The following is a 23316-nucleotide window of genomic DNA, read 5'->3' on the forward strand; positions in this document are numbered from 1 at the left end:
TTTATCCCTCAGCCAACCTCACAAACAGACTGTCTAGTGATTTATCTCATTGTAGTTTGTGGGATCTTGCTGTGCACAAATTGGCTGCCGCATTTTTCTTCACTTCAGAAGTACTTCATTGACTCTGTTGACTGCTGCTCTGCACATACATGTATTCAGACATTTGCAGATTTGGGTCTCCAACAGAATGTTTAAGAATTCTGACCAGACAGAGGCCAAACAATGCAAGTATGTTTCTGCCTGGTTCGAACCTGAACCATAGCTACCAGCTCAGACCATGGCGTAAGCATACTGAGAGATCATTACCTCTTGCAATACTTGATCTGCACCTATAATGTAATCGGTTTGAGGCCTGAGACCTGCCAGGGCTGCCGGCGAATTTGGTTCAATATCCTGTTGGACAAGAAATGAAAAGAGTGAGGGTGGAGATCGTTGTTGATCTTGTTAGTTGACAGGTGTGACATTTAGTCACAAAGCAGCACTGAACAAAAAAAACAATTAAATATATTTTTATATATAAATATATATATTTTTTATTCATAAATGTTTTTTTGGGGGGGAGCAGTGGCGTAGTGGTAATGTCACTGGACTAGTAACCAAGAGATCCAGGCTACTGCTCTGGGGACATGGGTTCGAATCCCGCAGATGGTGAAATTTGAATTCAATTAATCCGGGAATTAAAAAGCTAGTCTAATGGTGACCATGAAACCATTGACAATTGTTGTAAAAACCCATCTGGTTCACTAGTGCCCTTTAGGGAATAAAATCTGCCATCCCCACCTGGTCTGGCCTACATGTGACTCCAGACCCACAGCAATGTGGTTGACTCTTAAAATGCCCTCTGAAATGGCCTAGCAAGCCACTCAGAACAAGGGATGAGCAATAAATGCTAACCTAGCCAGCGATGCCCACATCCCACAAAAACAAATTTAAAAAAATTCACAGAACAAGGATATAAACACAAAACAGCAAAATAACCCACAAGCAGCATCAATGATGCTTAGCTGCATATTTTATATAAGCTATTGCTCCTTTTTGTAAACCCTGTCTTTATTACACATTGCTGATAATACAGTCAAAGATTCATCCCCCAATACTGTCACAAAGGGAAACATTGATCCTCTGCCTGTACAAGTCTATTACATATCGTCAACACTGCAGGAATTTGTTAAGCATTAGCTGTTTCCCCATTTCACTGTTTTTGTTACCACTTGCATGAATGGGAATAAGAGGGCCGAGACACCTGAAGGCTCAGCCAGCAACGGTGAGGCAAAGGAATATCGGGCATGCACAAGGTCAGAATTGGAGGAATGCACAGTTCCCAGTGGGTTATAGGTCTGCAGACTGTTACAGTGATAGGGAAAGGATGAGGCCATGGAAGGATTTGAACATAAAATTAAGAATTTTAAATTACAGCTGCTGCCAGACTGGGAGCCACTGTAGGTCAGGGAGCACAGAGGTTGAAGGGCGACAGGGTCTTGGTGTGAGTTAGGCTATGGGCAGAAGAGTTTTGGGGAGATCAAGTTTAAGTGAAAGATGGGAGTCCAGTCAGGAGACCATTAGAATAGTCGATGCTCAAATAATCATTCCTTATTAATAAGTTTTTAAAATCTGTATGGTTTATACTTTTTTGCTCTAAATGCACTACCTGAAGTTCCATTTAAACAGATAATCAGGGCAGTGTTGGTTTTCATGTGTACTCACCAGCACATGCCAGATATGTTCATGTGCACCTTCAAAACTGCAGAAACGAACACTAGCTCCCAGTAGACCCTGTCCACCCCACATGTTATTTGGGACAACTTCCACCTCCCGAACCTTTGCAGCTTTCATGTTGTACACTTCCAGCTTCACTGGCTTCTCCAGATTGACAATCAGCAGGTCCTTAAAAGTGTCATTGTCCTTGTTCTAGAAAGTGAAAATAATTTTTTTAGCCACATTTTTCTTCCTTCGGGAACATAACTAAACTGGTAACATAAATCAAAAAGGCTAATGGAATGCTGGACTTTTTTTCTTCAGGACTAAAATACAAGGGGGTAGAATTCATGCTACAGCAATACAAAGCACTGATAGACCACAACTGGAGCACTGTGTGCAGTCCTGGGCACCACACCTTAGGAAGGATATACTGGCTTTGCAGGGAGTGCAATGCAATGGCGAGTCGAAGAGACTTAGCAGTTGGCAGGAAAAAAGACAGAGGCACAAGGGGAGAGCCAACTGTGTAACAGCCCCGACAATCAAATTTTTCTGCAGCACCTGTGGAAGAGCCTGTCACTCTAGAATTGGCCTTTATAGCCACTCCAGGCGCTGCTCCACACACCACTAACCACCTCCAGGCGCTTACCCATTGTCTCTCGAGATAAGGAGGCCAAAGAGAAACTGGCTTTGGAGGGAGTGCAATGTAGATTTACTTGCATAATACCTGGACTCCAAAGATTAAATTACAAGGTGAGATTTCATAAACTAGGGCTGTATTCCCTGGAATTTAGAAGATTAAGGAGTGGTTTGATTGAAGTTTTCAAGATATTTTTGGTACTGATAGGGTAGACAGAAAGAAACTATTTCCATGGGTTGGGAAGTCTATGTCACAACTTCGGTAGCCTGGCGGTGAATGATTGAGTTGGGGCCTAGTATTTATACGCTTACAAGCTTTTATTTACAGAGCACAGGTGAGTCCCCAATGAATGCCCACTATTTGAATACAATTATAATTGCAATTATTATTCAATTAGCAGTCTCAGTCTAGGAGACATAGCCTAAAAATTAGAACCAAACCTTTCAGGAGTTAAATTAGGAAACACTTCCACAGCCAAAGGGTGGTAGAAGTTTGGAACGCCCCTCTGCAAACAATAGCTGATGCTACATCAATTGTTAAGGAGATTGATAGATGTTTTGTTAACCAAGTATGTTAAGGGATATGGGGTAAAGGCAGGTAAAGGTCACAGATCAACCATGATCACACTGAATGACGCAACAGGTTTGAGGGACTTAATAGCCTCTCCTGTTCCTTTGTTCCTAGATAATAAATGCTTGTGTTCAGCTTCTGAGGGTTTTCCTAGCAACAGGAATCTGTACATTCACCTTTTTTTAAACTTTCAAAAAAAGCAAAAGGATGGAAATCTGAAATAAAATCTGAACATACTAAAGCTACAAAGGTACTCTGCCAAAATCTGTGATGGGAATAGACAGCCATCGCTTTAGAGAGGGAAAAAAAAGCTTGAAAGTCTGAAAGTTTAGGCAGCTGTTGAGATTCTGAAGCAACTGAACCCTGATTCCTCTTCAGCTCTCATGACCATCTCCCCCACCATCTCTCCTTCTATCCTCAAGTCCAATGGGCCAGACGTGCTGCATGAATAATGCTAACAGAGGCAAGGATGAAGTTGGGCTCAAAGTATCCAAGCAACACAGAGCAGCAAATAAAGCCAATAGAATGTTGAACAATATAAATGAAACAGCAAAACGCAAGCCAGAGGAAGTCATGATCAAACTGTACAATGCTCCGGTTAGCCCACACCTTAAGTACTGCCACCAAGTCTGACGTCACCAAGACTATATTCAGTTGCAAAGAACTGCCCTTGTAATGGGACTGAGCAATGTAGCTGTAAAATCCGTCTCGCAAAGACATAGGAGGTGGGTCATTGTTATCAACAATCTTTAAGTTCCAATAATGTCAATCGTGATATAAATTATATAAGATGGGAAAATGAGTTTTGACTACTAGCAGAATTTAATATTTGTTCAATGTTAAGCAGTTATAAGACAGAAAGAACTAGAGGGGAGATGAGGAGAATTTTCCTATAAAAAAACACAGCAAGTTGCCATGATCTGGAATGCACTGCCTGAAAGGGTGAAGGAAGCAGGTCCAACAGTAAATTGCAAAAAGGAATTGGATAAATACTTGAAAAAGGAAAAATCTGCAGATCTATGAGGCAGGACTGGCACAGACACAATGGGCCAGATGGCCTCCTTCTGTGCTGCATTATTCTATTCAATCAGACACAAGGCAGACATTCAAACATAGTCAGCTCTACAGTAAATTGCTACAAGGTTGGCTCTCAGTCTTAGAGGTCTCAGTCATGAGGCAAGACTGGAAAGATTTTGGCTCTTCTGCCTCCATAGGAGAGATGATCTTATGTAGGTAAACAAGAATGTAAGCTGTGTGGAAAAGATTAATCCAGGAAAGTTACTTACATTTAAATTGAAAGAGTAGGACAAAGTATCACAGGGAATGTTCTTTAACTTTGTTTGCTGTGCGTAGCCAGCTTGTTGCACTGCGCTCCCTTCAAGATTGACGTGCGGCTATGCGCGCACTTTAAAGGAAATATTCTTGTGTGCAGGCTGTTTGTTCCCTGCGCGACACATTCCAGATTGCTGGGCAGCCGTGCACCCACGCAGCTTAGAGGGAACACTGATCACAGGTTTCAACTAGTAACAGGTAAATTTAGAACCAATATCAGAAAGATCTTCAAAAAAAAAATTGATACACAATTATGAAGGTGAGAAGCCTGGAATCATTTAACTAACTGGAGTTTGCAAATGGGTGTTTTCAGGGCCACTGGATGCATGGGCTGAATAGGGCCCCTCATCTGTAACTGTCTCATGATCTTGTGAACAAGACCATAATTCAAAGCCTTTCTGCCTGGGTGAAGGTGCTCTCCCAAAAAAAGTAATCTTTATTTGTAAGGTACAATAACCACACCTTATGACAACTATATAGAAATGATCAGAGCAGGGTTTCATTACACTGAAGATAGTGCCATGTTACCAAAGGAAACCTTCCACAATAGTGTCACGTATTGAAGTGCTGTCACCAGTAATCTTCGGCGTGTAAAATTTTCATACTATGCCCACTCGAACTGTGAGAAACACACAGTAGAATGATAGCTTTTGTGTCCCCAACTATAAGAACATAAGAATTAGGAGTAGTCGTCGACCATTCAACCCTTCGAGCCTGCTCCACAATTCAATATGATCATGGCTGATCTGATTGTGGCCTTAACTCCACTTTTCTGCCTGCCCCATAACCCGACACTCTCGTCAATCAAAAATTTATCTAACTCAGCCTTGAATATATTCAATGAATCAGCCTCCACTGCTCACTGGGGAAGAGAATTCCAAACACTAACGACCCTTCAGAAAGCACCATTTTTGACAAAACAGCTGAATTCAAGAGGTGAGGTGAGAGTGACTGCCGATTTGACCAAGTGTGGCATCAAGGAGACCTAGCAAAATTGAAGTCAATGGGAACCGGGGAAAAGTTTCTGAATGGTTGGAGTCAGACCTAGCACAAAGTAAGATGGTTGTGGTTGTTGGCAGCCAAATATCTAAGCTCCAGGACATCACTACAGGAGTTCCTCAGGGTAGTGTCCTAGGCCCAACCATCTTCAGCTGCTTCAATGACCTTCCTTCAATCATAAGGTCAGAAGTGGGGATGTTCACTGATGATTGCACAATGTTCAGCACCATTCGCGACTCCTCAGATACTGAAGCAGTCTGTGTCCACTTGCAGCAAGACGTGGACAAAATTCAGACTTGGGCTGATAAATGGCAAGTAACATTTGTGCCACACGTGCCAGGCAATGACCATCTCCAACAAGAGATAATCCAACCATCTCCCCTTGAAATTCAAAGACATTACCATCGGTAAATCCCCCACTATCAGCATCCTGGGGGTTACCAATGATCAGACTTAACTGGTCCAGTCACATAAATACTATGGCTACAAGAACAGGTCAGAGGTTGGGAATTCTGCAGCGGTTAACTCACTTCCTGACTCCCCAAAGCCTGTCCACCATCTATAAGGCACATATTAGGAGTGTGATGGGATACTCTGTATTTGGCCTGGATGAGTGCAACTCCAACAACACTCAAGAAGTTTGATGCCATCCAGGACAAAGCAGTCCGCTTGATTGGCACCCCATCCACCACCTTAAACATTCACTCCCTCCACCACCGGCGTACAGTGGAAACAGTGTGTACCATGTACAAGATGCACTGCAGCAACTCACCAAGGCTCCTTCGACAGCACCTTCCAAACCCAAAACCTCTGCCACCTAGAAAGACAAGGGCAGCAGACGCATGTGAACACCATCACCTGCAAGTTCCCCTCTAAGTCACACACCATCCTGACTTGGACATATATCGCTATTTCACTGTCGCTGGGTCAAAAACCTGGAACTCCCTCCCTAACAGCACTGTGGGTGTACTTACACCAGATGGATTGCAATGGTTCAAGGTGGCGTTTCACCACCATATTCTCCAGGGCAATTAGGGATGGGTAACAAATGCTGGCCTTGCCAGGGATGCTCACATTTCATGAAATAATTTAAAAAGTGGGTGATCACTGATGATAGTAGTAGTAGGAACAACACAGAAATGCATTAAAGAGTATCACAGAAGAACTATCTTAAATAACATAAAAGCATTAGCTAAAGTGGGATTTATCCACTATGTCTAGTGACAGCATGGATAAATGGTAATTTTGCGTGTTTAAAAAGGTTTTGTAAACCCAAACTTAATTAAAACATGTCTGTGAATACCTCTTAAACAAGACTTACCAGCCTGGTATTTCCTATGGCGAGGATGAAATCAAAAAATGGCTCCAAGCCTGCAATTTGGGCTGGGGAGTTCTCTTGTATCTGCAACAAGAAAGGCAAAAACATAAAATGCCTCATCAAAACTTGAACTCAGTATTTTATTCTCGGAGATCATCTGTAACGTAGATCAGACAGTTTAAGTGTGTTACCTATAATTAGTTTCAGGCCTCTTTTTAAAAATTCATTCTCAGGACATGGGTGTCACTGGCTAGCTGCCCTCGCGAAGGTGGCGGTAAGTCGCCTTCTTCAACCACTGCAGACCTTGTGGTGACGGTATAGTTGGTTAGTGAGTTCCAGGATTGAGAGTCAGTGACAATGAAGGAATGGCTGCACTAGAAAACCTACAAGGTTCAAAACAACCTGTCAACCTGTGAGCAGACCTCCCATTTCCCCTCTATGAAGAGCTTACCTTTACTGCCTGATATCTAGTCATATACAGTCATGATCAGGGAATCATAACAGCATTAAAAAATGCCCTCTATCACTGCTAACATATGAACAACGACAGACAGGAAAAGTGTCTCTGGTCCATCCAACCCTCTCAAATGTGATACCCTGTGTAGTACAATGTACATATTCCCTACCGTGCCCAAACCATGTGATCTCCTGGAGAGGCGAAAATCCAGATTTTAAAAACAACAAAAAAATCAAGGGCTGAATTCACTAAAACTAGTCACCCTTTGTGTCTGTTTCCAATTCAAACCTTTTGCAGACTGAGCTTACTTGAGTTTAACAAGAGACCAAAACTTTGATCTCTGACCCTGCCGCAGCTCTCCAAGCCTAAATTGACTAATTTAGTTGCCAGTTCAACTGACTACCATCCTCCTCAGCGTGCGTGCGTGTGCCCTGCTGTGCTAACACGAATAAGGCCTTCCTGAGAGTCAGTGTGGGTCCCTAGGACACATTAACAAACCTCAATATCTCAAAACTAATATTAGAAACTCAGTTCTGTCAGATATCACCTTCCTGGCAACCAGCTAAAACAGAACTGCAGTGAAGAACATGAAAAAATAACAACCATCTGTTTTCCCCATTTAATAGAGCTGAGGTGTCACCTCTTTAATTGCCAATTAGGATGACTGCGCCAATCAAAAGCAACTTAGCAAAAGTGCCCGATAAACAATAAACATCAAATTATAATAAAATCAAAGAAAACATCAAAATAAATCACAATGCTAAGGGCTGAGGTTTCAGCTGGCCAAAGCCAGATATTTATAATTTCTGACAAGAACATAGAGTCGTACAGCATAGAAACAGGCCCTTCAGCCCACCGCGTCCATGCCGACCATAATGCCTATCTACACTAATCCCACCTGCCTGCATTAATTCCATATCCCTCTATGCCTTGCTCATTCAAGTACCTGTCCAGATGCCTCTTAAATGTTGCTACTGTTCCTGCCTCCACCACCTCCTCAGGCAGCTCATTCCAGAAACCCACATATTAGAAACAGTAGGAACTAATCAAGCCTGTTCTACCATCCAGTTGGATCATGACTAATCTGAATCAAATTTTTGTCTACCTGCCATGGTTCTGTATTCCTTTATACCCTAACAAAAATCACATTTTTGAAATTTTCAATTGATCTAGTCTCAACAGCTTTTTTTGAGGGGAGTTTTCTAGATTTCCACTACCCTTTACGTGAAGTGCTTTCTGACATTACCCCCAAAACGGCCTAGTTCTAATTTTAAGGTTATCGCTCCTTGTTGAGGCCAAAACATTGTATATATGTTTTCATTGTATGTTTTCAAGAAGGAGTTAGATACAGTTCTTGGATCTAAAGGAATCAAAGGATATGGGGCGAAAGCGGGAACAGGTTACTGAGTTGGATGATCAGCCATGATCATAATAAATGGCGGAGCAGGCTCGAAGGGCTGAATGGCCTACTCCTGCTCCTATTTTCTATGTTCTGATCCCCCCCCACCAGAGAAAATAGTTTCCAGCTACCCTATCAACTCCTTTAATCATCTTATACAGCCCTTAATCTTCTGTATGCAAGGGACTACAGCCCAGTCTAAGAAACCTGTCCTCATAATTTAACTCTTTTAGCCCCGGTATCATTCTGGTGGATCTACACTGCACCCCATCCAAGGTCAATATGTCCTTCCTGAGCAGTGGTGCCTAGAAATGAATGCTGTACTCATTAAAAACGAGTGGACAGGTAAGAAAAAGTGCCCTTTCAGTACATGGGCCCCGAAATCACTCTGCTCCTCCACAGTTCCTAGCTTCTCATCAATTAGACAATACTCTGATCCATCTTTCTTAGCTCTATACTCAAGGAAATACAAGCCAAGTCTGTGCCTTCTACTCTGGAGATGTTTGTGTGCAATTCTGTAATCTGCATGAATGTAAGATGCCTATTTGCTTGTACAGTTCCTTTTTGATTGCATCAAATCAGATGGTAAAACCAAAAAAACGGAACACAGCCATGCAAGTCCGAGAGACAGCACCTCATAATATTGAACCGAGAACAATACGAAATTAATTATCTCATCCTGACCTGGGACTGGAGCTGCAACAGGGCAAGTGTCACGCCCCAATCTTCCCAGTGGTACAAGAAGCATGAGAAACCATCAATTCGCGCACTCCACTAGTGCTCTTCGTGTTCTTTCTTCACCACTCTGGCCTCAAGTCAGTCAGCTACCAGTAGCAGAGGAGCTTAAAGTTCCTTCCACAGGAATCACCATCGATCCTACATCACAAGTGACTACACTTCAAAAGTACTTCATTGGCTGTAAAGCACTTTGAGACATGCAATAGTCGTGAAAAATGCTATATTATGGGCGGCACAGTGGTTAGCATCGCAGCCTCACAGCTCCAGCGACCCGGGTTCGATTCTGGGTACTGCCCGTGCGGAGTTTGCAAGTTCTCCCTGTGTCTGCGTGGGTTTCCGCCGGGTGCTCCGGTTTCCTCCCACCTCCAAAAGACTTGCAGGTTTATAGGTAAATTGGCCATTGTAAATTGCCCCTAGTGTAGGTAGGTGCTAGGAAAATGGTGGTGATGTGGTAGAAAATATGGGGGTAGTGTAAGGTTAGTATAAATGGGTGGGTGGTTGTTGGTCGGCACAGACTCGGTGGGCCGAAGGGCCTGTTTCAGTGCTGTATCTCTAAATAAAATAAAGATAAATGCAAGTCTTTTTTTTTAGGTAGCTAATTAATGTTCTATGTGTGACACTAGATAACAAATATCAGCATGCTACGCAACAACTTGTACTTATATAACTCCTTTATTGTAATAAAATGCCCCAACGTGCTTTATAGGAGCATTATAAAAGCAAATTTGACACTAATCCACATAAGGAGATATTGGGGCAGATAACCAAAAGCTTGATCAAAGACTTTTAAGCAGCATCTTAAAGGAGAAGTGGAGAGGTTGAGAGGGGGAATTCCAGAGCTTTGGACCTTGGCAATTGAAGACATGGCCACCAATGGTGGAGCAACTGGGAGTGCTCAAGAGGTAAGAATTAGAGAAGCGCAGAGATTTGAGAGTTGTGGCGCTAGAGGAAATTCCAAGGATGAGAATTTTAAAATCCAGGTGCTGCTTAACACCAATGTAGGTCAGCGAGCACAAGGGTGATGAATGAATAGGGCTTGATGCAAGTAAGGACGTGGGAAGCAGAGTGTAAATGACATCAAGTCTATGGAGGTTAGAATGTGGGAGGTTGGCCAGCAGTGTGTTGGAACGATCAAGTCTTAAGGTAACTAAGGCACAAATGAGGGTTTCAGCAGATGACCTGAGGCAGATGATGTTATGAAGGTGGACACAGGTGGTCTAAGTGATGTGGTCACAGACATGTGGTCGGAAGCTCATCTCTGGGTCAAATATGACACTAAGATTACAACTATTGAAATTTACCTAACTAACCCAGTCCTGTACCCCTCCACAATCTGCATACACATGTGGATTCCAAGCAGAATCAGGAGTGGGAACCCTGACCTATTTACTCATTCATCCAAAGTTTGAAAATAATGGCTAAAACCAAATGGAGCACCTTAGCATCACTCCATTTGAGATCAACTAAGTCAGAATGGACCATTGGTGAATCCCCCACCTAACATCCTGGGGGTTATCATTGACCAGAAACTGAACTGGACGAGCCATATAAACATTGTGGCTACAAGAGCAGGTCAGAGACTGGGAATTCTACGGCGGGTAACTCACCGCCTGACTCCCCAAAGCCTGTCCACCATCTAGAAGGCACATGTCAGGAGTGTGATGGAATACTCTCCACTTGTATGGATAAGTACAGGTCCAACAACGTTCAAGAGGCTCAACACTATCTGAGACAAAGCAGCCTGCTTGATCGGCACCCCATCCACCAACTTAAAACAAAAATATGGCACTTTCTTTGTCTCTGTGACTCAGCCCCACACAGCCTTTTCCATTTAGCATCCAAGCTGTCAGGAGAGAGTTTGGATTACATTATTGGAAGCACATAACTGGGTATAACTTGATTCGATTAAGTTTATAATCTGTATCATATATTTCTTACGTCTTCACCTCCGTCTACTCTTTCAAAAGTGTTAACTTTTAAACAGTTAATAATTTTAAAGGGATTTACCTGAAACATTAAACTGTCTTTCTCTCAGATGTTTTTTCTTTCTTTCATGGGATTTGGGCGTCGCTGGCAAGGCACTTGATGGGAAAGTATTTGTTGCCCATCCCTCGTTGCCCACAAGGTGGTGGCGGTGAGCTGCCTTCTTGAACTGCTGCAGTCCACCTGGTGTAGGTACACCCACAGCAATGTGAGGGAGGGAGCTCCAGGATTTTGGCCTAATGACAATGAAGGAATGGTGATATAGTTCCAAGTCACGACGTTGTGTGACTGAGAGGGGAATTTGTAGGTGGTGGTGCTCCCACGGGTCTGCTACCCTTGTCCTTCCAGGTGGTAGAGTTTTTGGGTTTGGAAGGTGCTGTCAAAGGAGGCTTGATGAGTTGCTGCAGTGCATCTTGTAGATGGTACACACTGCTGCCACTGTGGGCCGGTGGTGGAAGGAGTGAATGTTTAAGGTTGTGAATGGGATGCCGATCAAGTGGGCTGCTTTGTCCTGGATGGTGGCAGGCCTCCTAAGTGTTTGTGCTGCACTCATCCAGACAAGTGGAGAGTATTCCATCACACACCTGACGTGTGCCTTGTAGACAATGGACAGGCTTTGGGCAGTCAGGAGCTGAGTTACTCGCTGCAGATTTCCCAGCCTTTGATTTGTTCGTGTAGCCACAGTATTTATATGGCAGGTCCAGTTAAGTTTCTGGTCAATGGTAACTCCCAGGATGCTGATGGTGATTGTAATGCTGTTGAATGTCAAGGGAAGATGATTAAATTCTCTCTCATTGGAGGTAGTCATTGCCTGGCACTTGTGTAGCGCAAACGTTATTAGCCACTTATCAGCACAAACCAGCACGCTGGCACAGACTGCTTCAGTATCTGAGTCACGAATGGTATTGAACTATGTAATCATCAGCGAACATCCCCACCTTTGACCTTGTAATGGAGGGAAGGTCATTGATGAAGCAGAAGATGGTTGGGCCTAGGACACTACTCTGAAGAACTCCTGCAGCAATGTCCTGGTCCTCCAACAACCACCTTCCTTTGTGCTAGATACAACACTAACCAATGGAGCATTTTCTATGATTCCCATTGACTTCAATTGATGCCGTACTCAGTCAAATGCCGCCTTGATGTCAAGGGCAGTCACTCTCACCTCAGTTCTGAATTCAGTTCTTTTATTCACATTTGGACCATGGCTGTAATGAGGTCTGGAGCCAAGTGGCCCTTGCTATACTTTGCCAATATTATTTGCTTTTAAATTTGATTCAAAACCATAGATGTTTACAGTAGAAAAGGACCAATTTGACCCATTTCAACACTGAGCCCTGAGATACACCACTTTACAACCCCTCTCCACTGTCAGCAAAACCCATTTACTATTTCCAGTCGTTAACTAACTTTGTATCCACAATGCTTTATTCCCATTTAAAACATATGCCTGAATTTTTCCATAACACCCCTTGAGACACCTCTTGTGTACGGGTTACCTTCTGAAACCCATACACACAACTACCGCATTTCATCCAAAATAAAAATAAGCAATGCTGGAAATACTCAGCAGCTCTGGCAGCATCTGAGGTGAGAGAAGCAAAGTTAACGTTTCAGGTCAGTGTCCCTTCATCAGAACTGATGTACTGCATCTCATCTACCTATTCAAATCTTATTATGTTTGTTAAACACAAATTGCCTTTAAGAACTCTCCATGCTGACTGGCCTTGATTAACCTATACATCTCCAAACGTTCACTAATTTTGTCTTGAATTCTGGATTCTAAAATTTTTGCACACAATTTAAATTAAACCAACTGGTTAAAGGTTACCTGATTTAACCTTCTTTACCAAAGATGCCACATCAGCAATCCTCCAGTCTTCAGGAGTTTTCTGCATTTAAATTCTAAAATTTATCAAATATTGTAGAACCTCCCAAATCCATCCAACAACTATTTAAAATTTTGTTCTAGAAAATGTTAATTTATATTGTGAGGCAAACCCCCACCTGCCATGACTGAGGCACACATTAATTCACCACATGAACAAAAACTTAAAATTGCAAGCCCTGACTGGAAGGACATTTGCATAGTACCAGACAATGTTAAAACAATGGGGGACCCAGTAGTTGCTTCCCCAATACACGGAAGTGGTCAAACCAGCTTTCGTCACATGACTAGCTGGCTGGAATTTTTGAATTTGAACTTCCAACAAAGGATTTGAACTCAGAAGGCCGTGTGCTCATGGACTGAGAACATCTCATCTCCTCTCCTCTCTGCCTGTTTCCCTCTCTTTCCCACGGAACTGAATCTTGTGAAGACACAAACTCAAAGACACAACAGTCCCTTATGTGAACAAGGTTTAAGACGAATACAGGGCTCCAACGAAATGCAAGATCATATCTTCAATCAAGGACTACAGCGAGTTCGAGAAACAGTAACAAGATATTGCCTCAAACTGTTCTACTGCTCTTTTCTGTCCCTATTTGCATAGAGTCAGAATTATACAGCACAGAAACAGGCCCTTTGGCCCATCGTCTCTGTGCCAGCCATCAAGCACCTAACTATTCTAATCCCATTTTCCAGCACTTGGCCCGTAGCCTTGTATGCTATGGCGTTTCAAGTGCTCATCTAAATACTTCTTAAATGTTGTGAGGCTTCCTGCCTCTATCACCTCTTCAGGTAGTGCGTTCCAGATTCCAACCACCCTCTGGGTGAAAATTTTTTTCCTCAAATCCCCTCTAAACCTCCTGCCCCTTACCTTAAATCTATGCCCCCTGGTTACTGACTCCTCCGCTAAGGGAAATAAATTCTTATCTAACCTGTAAATGCCCCTCACAATTTTGTATACCTCAGTCAGGTCTCCCCTCAGGTTTCTCTGCTCTAAGGAAAACAACCCTAGCCTTTTCAGTCTCTCGTCATAGTTGAAATGCTCCAGCCCAAGCAACATCCTGGTGAATCTCCTTTGCACCCTCTCCAGTGCAATCACATCCTTCCTATAGTGTGGTGCCCAGAACTGTACACAGTACTCCAGCTGTGGCCTCACTAGCATTTTATACAGCTCCATCATAACTCCCTGCTCTTATATTCTATGCCTCGGCTAATAAAGGCAAGTATTCCATATGCCTTCCTAACCACCTTATCTACCTGTGTTGCTGCCTTCAGTGATCTATGGACAAGTACACCAAAGTCCCTCTGTACTTCCTAGGATCCTACCATCCATTGTATATTCCCTTGCCTTGTTAGTCCTCCCAAAATGCATTACCTCACACTTCTCAGGATTAAATTCCATTTGCCACTGCTCCGTCCATCTTACCAGCCCATCTATATCGTCGTGTAATCGAAGGCTTTCCTCCTCACTATTTACGACACCACCAATTTTCGTGTCATCTGCGAACTTACTGATCATACCTCCTATTTTCTTTTTCTTTTGGGCCTCCTTATCTCGAGAGACAATGGATACGCGCCTGGAGGTGGTCAGTGGTTTGTGAAGCAGCGCCTGGAGTGGCTATAAAGGCCAATTCTGGAGTGACAGGCTCTTCCACAGGTGCTGCAGAGAAATTTGTTTGCCGGGGCTGTTGCACAGTTGGCTCTCCCCTTGCGCCTCTGTCTTTTTTCCTGCCAACTACTAAGTCTCTTCGACTCGCCACAATTTAGCCCTGTCTTTATGGCTGCCCGCCAGCTCTGGCGAATGCTACCTCCTATATTCACGTCTAAATCATTAATGTACACTACAAACAGCAAGGGTCCCAGCACCGATCCCTGTGATACACCAGGCTTCCAATCGCAAAAACAACACTCGGCCATCACCCTCTGCCTCCTGCCACTAAGCCAATTTTGGATCCAATTTGCCAAATTGCCCTGGATCTCATGGGCTGTTACCTTCTTAGCCAATCTCCCATGCGGGACCTTATCAAAAGCCTTACTGAAGTCCATGTAGGCTACATCAACTGCTTTACCCTCATCCACACGCGTCACCACCTCAAAAAATTCAATCAAGTTAGTTAGATAGACACGATCTCCCCCGACAAAGCCATGCTGACCATCCCTGACTCTCCAAATGGAGATTAATCCTGTCCTTCAGAATTTTTTCCAATAGTTTCCCAACCACTGATGTTAGACTCACCAGCCTGTAATTACCTGGTTTATCCCTGCTAACCTAATTGGATAATGGTACATTTGCTGTCCTCCAATCCTCTGGTACCTCTCCTGTGGCCAGAAAGGATTTGAAAATTTGTGTCAGAACCCCTGCCATCTCCTGCCTTGCCTCACATTACAGCATGGGATACATCTCATCTGGGCCTGGGAATTTATCCACTTTTAAGCCCGCTGAAACAGCTAATACTTCCTCCCTTTCAATAATAATATGTTCAAGTATATCACAATCCCCCTCCCTGATCTCTACACCGACATCGTCCTTCTCCATTGTGAATACAGATGAAAAGTAATCATTTAAAACCTCACCTATGTCCTCCGGCTCCACACACAGATTGCCACTTTGGTCCCTAATGGGCCCTACTCTTTACCTGGTTATCCTCTTGCCCTTAATATACATATAAAACAGCTTAGGATTTTCCTTCATCGTCTGCCAGTGTTTGTACATGTCCCCTCTTCGATTTCCGAATTACTTTTTAAAAAAAAAGTACCCCCTACAGTTTCTATACTCCTCTAGTGCCTCTGCTGTTTTCAGTGCTCTGAATCTGCCATAAGCCTCCTTTTTCTCCCCCCTTATCCAATCCTCTATATCCCTTGACATCCAGGGTTCCCTTGAGTTATCGGTCCTACCCTTCACCTTAACTGGTACATGTTGGCTCTGAACTCTCACTATTTCCTCTTAGAATGACTCCCACTGGTCTGATGTAGACTTTCCTACAATTAGCTTCTCCCAGGCCACTTTGGCCAGATTCTGTTTTATCATATTGAAATCAGCCTTCCCCCAATTCAGTACCTTTATTTCCGGTCCATCTTTGTCCTTTTCCAGAACAACCTTAAATCTTAGAGTTATGGTCACTACCCCCCAAAAGCTCCCCCACTGACACTTTTACCACTTGTCCAGCTTCATTCCCTAGGATTAGGTCCAGTACTGCACCTTCGCTTATAGGACTTTCTATGTACTGGCTTAAAAAGCTCTCCTGTATGCATTTTAAGAATTCCGTCCCCTTTAAGTCTTTTGCACTAAGACTATCCCAGTTGATATTGGGGAATTTGAAATCCCCTATTATTTTTACACCTCTGAGATTTGCCTACATATCTGCTCCTCTAGCTCTCCCAGACTGTTTGGAGGCATGTAGTACACTCCCAGCCAAGTGATTGCCCCCTTGTTGGTTTTTAAGTTCTACCTATATGGCCTCATTTGAGGAACCTTCTAAGATATCATCCCTCCTTACTGCATCAATTGACTCCTTGATCAACATTGCAATGCCACCTCCTCTTTTACTCCCTCCCCTGTCACACCTAAAGATTCGATACCCTGGAATATTGAACTGCCAGTCCTGCCCCTCCCTCAACCATGTATCTGTGATAGCAATATCATTCCCATGTGCTAATCAACACTCTCAATTCATCTGCCTTATTAGTAAGACTCCTATCGCGTGAGCATGTCGCATAGCCGTAGGCGTTAACCACATTAGAGTTTAAGGTTTAATAAATTTCATCTTCTTTAGACCAAAGAGCCAAAGCTCATTTCTTTGCCTTATAATTGGAAAGTTGTGAACGAGGATTCACAGCAAGGGAGCTCAAAATACTGTTTAAAATAAAATCCTGTTACAATAAGACCAGGTAAAGACAGCAAAAGACGCTTCTCACCTGGTCGTTAACAATATTTTGGAAACTAAACAATGCATCTATAATTAGCAAATTATACAATCTATGTAGTCATCCAGGTCGATCAGATAAATGCATAAAGTATTACCGAGTTTTCTTTTGGGAATTGTTTTTTTTTCAACTTTAAGAATTTTGATGAATTTTCATTCTGGAGAGGGAAAAGGTTTAATTTTTACGAGAAAAATTATTAAAGGGAACTTAATTAAAAGTGAAACAAAACTATATATAAAAACTTTCTTAAATGTGAAAAAAAACAACGAGGACAGGTTGCAGTGTGCAGATGTTTGTAACTGGGGAAAAGCAGCAAGACCGGTCTGGGGACAGGTCAGGACCAGCTCAGCCCCTGCTGCCCTGCTAGCGGCCTCAACACACGGGTAACGATGAAAGGCCAAGCGGCCTTCGCTTTGGCTCTAGCAACACAGAGAGCAGGAGGATTGATTGACCAGAACTACCTGCCACGCCACCACCTTTCCTGCCCTGGCGGGGAGGGAGGCTGCTCACATCCCGGACAGGACCCCCCGCGCTCTCCCTTTACCCACCCCGTATACGTGGTAGCCCTCGTTGCCGCTACTCTGAGAGCCTCCCATCCTCCGGCTCTGCTCTTGCCAGCACCCCGGCTCGGTGCTGCTCACTCTTCACTGTCCTCCGATCCCTAACTGCGCCCCGACCAAAGCCCGACTCCCGCCGCAGCGCCCCCTCCCGCCCGGCTCCCGCCGCAGCGCCCCCTCCCGCCCGGCTCCCGCTGCAGCGCCCCCTCCCGCCCGGCTCCCGCCCCGCTCCCGCTGCAGCGCCCCCTCCCGCCCGGCTCCCGCCCCGCTCCCGCTGCAGCGCCCCCTCCCGCCCCGCTCCCGCCGCAGCGCCCAGCGCCCGGCTCCCGCCGCGGCATCCATTCCCCAACGGCGCTGCACTGGTACTAAAACATTTTTAAAAAATAATTCCAGTTACCACAAAGATAGGAATCGGAACTCTCTTTAAGAGGGCATCTCTAACCTCTAACCCTAAACCATAAGTCCTTAGCTTAAGAACCATAGAAAAATTACAAAACAGAAAGTGACCATTCTGCCCATCGTGTCTGCCGAGAAAACTAGCTGCCCAAAATAATCCCACCTTCCAGCACCTGGTCTGTAGCCTTGCAGGTTACAGCACTTCAAGGTTCATGTGCAGGTACCTTAACCCTCCACCTCCAGCCCATTCCCTGAAATTTAACCCCTAACCTTATCCCTGAAATTTTAACCCATAAACCCTAACCTTAATCCTACTCTTCAAACATACCAATTTGGAGCAGGAGTTGGCCACTTGGCTCCACGAGCCTGCCCTGCCATACAACAAGATCATGGCTGATCTGATTGTAACCTCAACTCCACATTCCCGCCTATTCCCGATAACCTTTCACGCCCTTCACAGAATTGATACAGCGCAAAAGAAGGCCATTTGGCCCATCATGTCCGCACTGGCTCTCGAAAAGAGCAATTCCCTCAGTTCCATTCCCCCGCCTTCTCCGCATAATCCTGCACGTTATTCCTTTTCATATAACTGTCTAATTCCCTCTAGAATGCTTCAATTGAACCTTGCTAATCAAGAATATCTACCTCTGCCTTAAAAATATTCAAAGACTGCTTCCAGTGCCTTTTGAGGAAGAGAGTTTCAAAGACTCACGACTCTCTGAGAGAAAAAAAATTCTCCTCATTTCTGTCTTAAATGGGTGACCTCTTATTTTTAAATAGTGGCCCCTAGTTCTAGATTTTCCCACAAGAAGAAACATCCTTTCCACATCCACCCTGTCAAGACGCCTCAGGATCTTATATGTTTCAATCCAGTCACCTCTTACTCTTCTAAACTCCAGCGGATACAAGCCTAGCCTGTCCAACTTTTCTTCATAAGACACCCGCCCATTCCAGGTATTAGTCTAGTGAGGCTTCTCTGAACTGCTTCCAACGCATTCACATCCTTCCTTAAATAAGGAGACCAATACTGTACACAGTACTCCAGTTGTGGTCCCACCAATGCCTGTATAACTGAAGCATAACCTCCCTACTTTTGTATTCAAGTCCCCTCGCAATAAATGATACCATTCTATTAGCTTTCCTAATTACTTGCTGGACCTGCATACTGACCTTTTGTGATTCATGCACCAGGACACCCAGATCCCTCTGCATCTCAGAGCTCTGCAATCTCTCACCATTTAGATGATATGCTTTTTTTAAATTCTTCTTGCCAAAGTGGACAATTTCACATTTTCCCACATTATATGCCATTTGCCAGATCTTTGCCCACTCACTTAACCTATCTATATCCCTTTGTAGCCTCCTTATATCCTCTTCACAACTTACTTTCCTACTGCACAGTGGCGCAGTGGTTAGCACCGCAGCCTCACAGCTCCAGCGACCCGGGTTCAATTCTGGGTACTGCCTGTGTGGACTTTGCAAGTTCTCCCTGTGTCTGCGTGGGTTTCCTCCGGGTGCTCCGGTTTCCTCCCACATGCCAAAGACTTGCAGGTTGATAGGTAAATTGGCCTAACAATTGCCCCTAGTATAGGTAGGTGTTAGGGAAATATAGGGACAGGTGGGGATGTGGTAGGAATATGGAATTAGTGTGGGATTAGTATAAATGGGTGGTTGATGGTCGGCACAGACTCGGTGGGCCGAAGGGCCTGTTTCAGTGCTGTATCTCTAAACTAAACTAAACTATCTTTGTGTCATCAGCAAATTTAGCAACCATATCTTCCGACCCTTCATCTAAGTCATTTATATAAATTGTAAAAAGCTGAGCCCCCAGCATTGTGGCACACATCTTGCCAACCAGAAAATGACCCATTTATGCCTACTCTCTGTTTCCTGTTAGCTAACCAATCCTCTATCCATGCCAATATGTTACCCCCCACACCATGAGCTTTTATTTTCTGCAATAACTTTTGATGTGGTACCTTATCAAATGCCTTCTAAAAATCTAAGTACAATACATCCACTGGTTAACTTTATCCACAGGTGGGAAGTAGGTGAGGTTTTAAATGATTACTTTTCATCTGTGTTCACTATGGAGAAGGACGATGTAGGTGTAGAGATCAGGGAGAGGGATTGTGATATACTTGAACAAATTAGCTTTGAAAGGGAGGAAGTATCAGCTATTTTAGCAGGCTTAAAAATGGATAAATTCCCAGGCCTAGATGTATCCCAGGCTGCCATGTGAGGCAAGGGAGGAGATTGCAGGGGCTCTGACACAAATTTTCAAATCCTCTCTGGCCACAGGAGAGGTACCAGAGGACTGGAGGACAGCGAATGTGGTACCATTATTCAAGAAGGGTAGTAGGGATAAACCAGGTAATTACAGGCCAGTGAGTCTAACATCAGTGGTTGGGAAACTATTGGAAAAAATTCTGAGGGACGGGATTAATCTCCATTTGGAGAGGCAGGGATTAATCAGGGATGGTCAGCATGGCTTTGTCAAGGGGAGATCATCTGAATAGCCATTCTTTGTGTGGTCCCTCACTTGCTTCCATCCTTTGCTCTGATGTGCACAGGCACCACCAATTACATATTAGCGAACCCGTCTGGTCAAAATAACAAACTGTCTTTAGAAATATAAACTCAGACTACTATCCTTTCAAAACCAGTATGTGTAAAGTATGGATGAATGGTGGGATTTCCTGCAAAAGCTCAACAATTCACTTGAATAATCTGCATAAGAAGTCACTCTAAATAGAAAAGTTAAGTGTTGCTTTCTATTCATTAAAGCTGCTACCTACCAATTAAAGTCAATAAATCGCTAGAGAATCAGATTGGGGCAGAACTGAGGGGTTTGGTTTTTAAGAGATTTTAGGACTGAGAAGGGGTTCAAACTCATAGCGCCCAATTTTAACTCTGTAAGTGAGTTAAAATCAGGCCCATATTGTCTGAACATGCCAGATAAAATATGAGAAAGCATCTGACCCTGTTAATTGCCTTAGTTGTGATTTTTTATGGAGTGTATTTTTAAATATATAAAATTGCATGCAAAAGAATTTATATTTATGTAGCTCTTTTCGTAACCTCAGGAATGTTGGAAACCACTTCACAGCCATTGAAGTACTTTTTAAGTGTGAGTTCATCGTCAGCAGCATCTTTGTATCTGCGTGAGATGATAGACATGCAGCAAATCCACTAGCAATGGGAAAGTTTCACATGGTGCACTTTTGCTGATGGCTCAAGAGACCAATCTGTGAGAGTTTGAAGTTTGCAATATAGGGAAATCAACAGCCAGTTTGCTATAGGCCAATCCTTCTCCCCGCTCTCTGTTTAAAACTCTGCTATAGGCCAATCCTTCTCCCCACTCTCTGTTTAACTCTCTGCTATAGGCCAATCCTTCTCCCCACTCTCTGTTTAAAACTCTGCTATAGGCCAATCCTTCTCCCCACTCTCTGTTTAACTCTCTGCTATAGGCCAATCCTTCTCCCCACTCTCTGTTTAACGCTCTGCTATAGGCCAATCCTTCTCCCCGCTCTCTGTTTAACGCTCTGCTATAGGCCAATCCTTCTCCCTGCTCTCTGTTTAAAACTCTGCTATAGGCCAATCCTTCTCCCCGCTCTCTGTTTAACGCTCTGCTATAGGCCAATCCTTCTCCCCACTCTCTTTAAAACTCTGCGAAAGGCCAATCATTCTCTCCGCTCTCTGTTTAACTCTCTGCTGTAGGCCAATCATTCTCTCCGCTCTCTGTTTAACGCTCTGCAATAGGCCAATCCTTCTCCCCACTCTCTGTTTAACGCTCTGCTATAGGCCAATCCTTCTCCCCGCTCTCTGTTTTACGCTCTGCACTTTTGAACTACAAGAAAGCCCCCAGCGATTTAACATCCGCAGCACTTAAAGCAGCCAGAAGTACTGCACAAAGAACAGCTAGGCGTTGCGCAAACGACTACTGGCAACACCTATGCAGTCATATTCAGCTGGCCTCAGACACCGGAAACATCAGAGGAATGTATGATGGCATGAAGAGAGCTCTTGGGCCAACCATCAAGAAGATCACCCCCCTCAAATCTAAATCGGGGGACATAATCACTGACCAACGCAAACAGATGGACCGCTGGGTTGAGCACTACCTAGAACTGTACTCCAGGGAGAATGCTGTCACTGAGACTGCCCTCAATGCAGCCCAGCCTCTACCAGTCATGGATGAGCTGGACATACAGCCAACCAAATCGGAACTCAGTGATGCCATTGATTCCCTAGCCAGCGGAAAAGCCCCTGGGAAGGACAGCATTACCCCTGAAATAATCAAGAGTGCCAAGCCTGCTATACTCTCAGCACTACATGAACTGCTATGCCTGTGCTGGGACGAGGGAGCAGTACCCCAGGACATGCGCGATGCCAACATCATCACCCTCTATAAAAACAAAGGTGACCGCGGTGACTGCAACAACTACCGTGGAATCTCCCTGCTCAGCATAGTGGGGAAAGTCTTTGCTCGAGTCGCTCTGAACAGGCTCCAGAAGCTGGCCGAGCGCGTCTACCCTGAGGCACAGTGTGGCTTTCGTGCAGAGAGATCGACTATTGACATGCTGTTCTCCCTTCGTCAGATACAGGAGAAATGCCGTGAACAACAGATGCCCCTCTACATTGCTTTCATTGATCTCACCAAAGCCTTTGACCTCGTCAGCAGACGTGGTCTCTTCAGACTACTAGAAAAGATCGGATGTCCACCAAAGCTACTAAGTATCATCACCTCATTCCATGACAATATGAAAGGCACAATTCAACATGGTGGCTCCTCATCAGAGCCCTTTCCTATCCTGAGTGGTGTGAAACAGGGCTGTGTTCTCGCACCCACACTTTTTGGGATTTTCTTCTCCCTGCTGCTTTCACATGCGTTCAAATCCTCTGAAGAAGGAATCTTCCTCCACACAAGATCAGGGGGCAGGTTGTTCAACCTTGCCCGTCTAAGAGCGAAGTCCAAAGTACGGAAAGTCCTCATCAGAGAACTCCTCTTTGCTGACGATGCTGCTTTAACATCTCACACTGAAGAATGCCTGCAGAGTCTCATCGACAGGTTTGCGTCTGCCTGCAATGAATTTGGCCTAACCATCAGCCTCAAGAAAACGAACATCATGGGGCAGGATGTCAGAAATGCTCCATCCATCAATATTGGCGACCACGCTCTGGAAGTGGTTCAAGAGTTCACCTACCTAGGCTCAACTATCACCAGTAACCTGTCTCTAGATGCAGAAATCAACAAGCGCATGGGTAAGGCTTCCACTGCTATGTCCAGACTGGCCAAGAGAGTGTGGGAAAATGGCGCACTGACACGGAACACAAAAGTCCGAGTGTATCAGGCCTGTGTCCTCAGTACCTTGCTCTACGGCAGCGAGGCCTGGACAACGTATGCCAGCCAAGAGCGA

The 23316-nt window shown here is 44.3% G+C and overlaps 1 protein-coding gene across 1 annotated transcript in view; it reads right to left on the reverse strand.

Annotated features, from left to right (window-relative positions):
• The window catches only part of LOC137350545 (Golgi reassembly-stacking protein 1-like), a 35019-nt gene extending 17404 nt beyond the window's left edge, over positions 1-17615 (reverse strand). The window contains 4 exon segments of the mRNA XM_068015207.1: positions 307-393; positions 1705-1908; positions 6558-6638; positions 17492-17615. Of these exon segments, the coding sequence (XP_067871308.1) occupies positions 307-393; positions 1705-1908; positions 6558-6638; positions 17492-17539 (420 nt within the window). The 5' untranslated portion in view covers positions 17540-17615.
• Between the last annotated feature and the right edge of the window lie 5701 nt (positions 17616-23316).

Source organism: Heterodontus francisci, chromosome 2, assembly GCF_036365525.1.
Source record: "Heterodontus francisci isolate sHetFra1 chromosome 2, sHetFra1.hap1, whole genome shotgun sequence".
NCBI lineage: Eukaryota > Metazoa > Chordata > Chondrichthyes > Heterodontiformes > Heterodontidae > Heterodontus > Heterodontus francisci.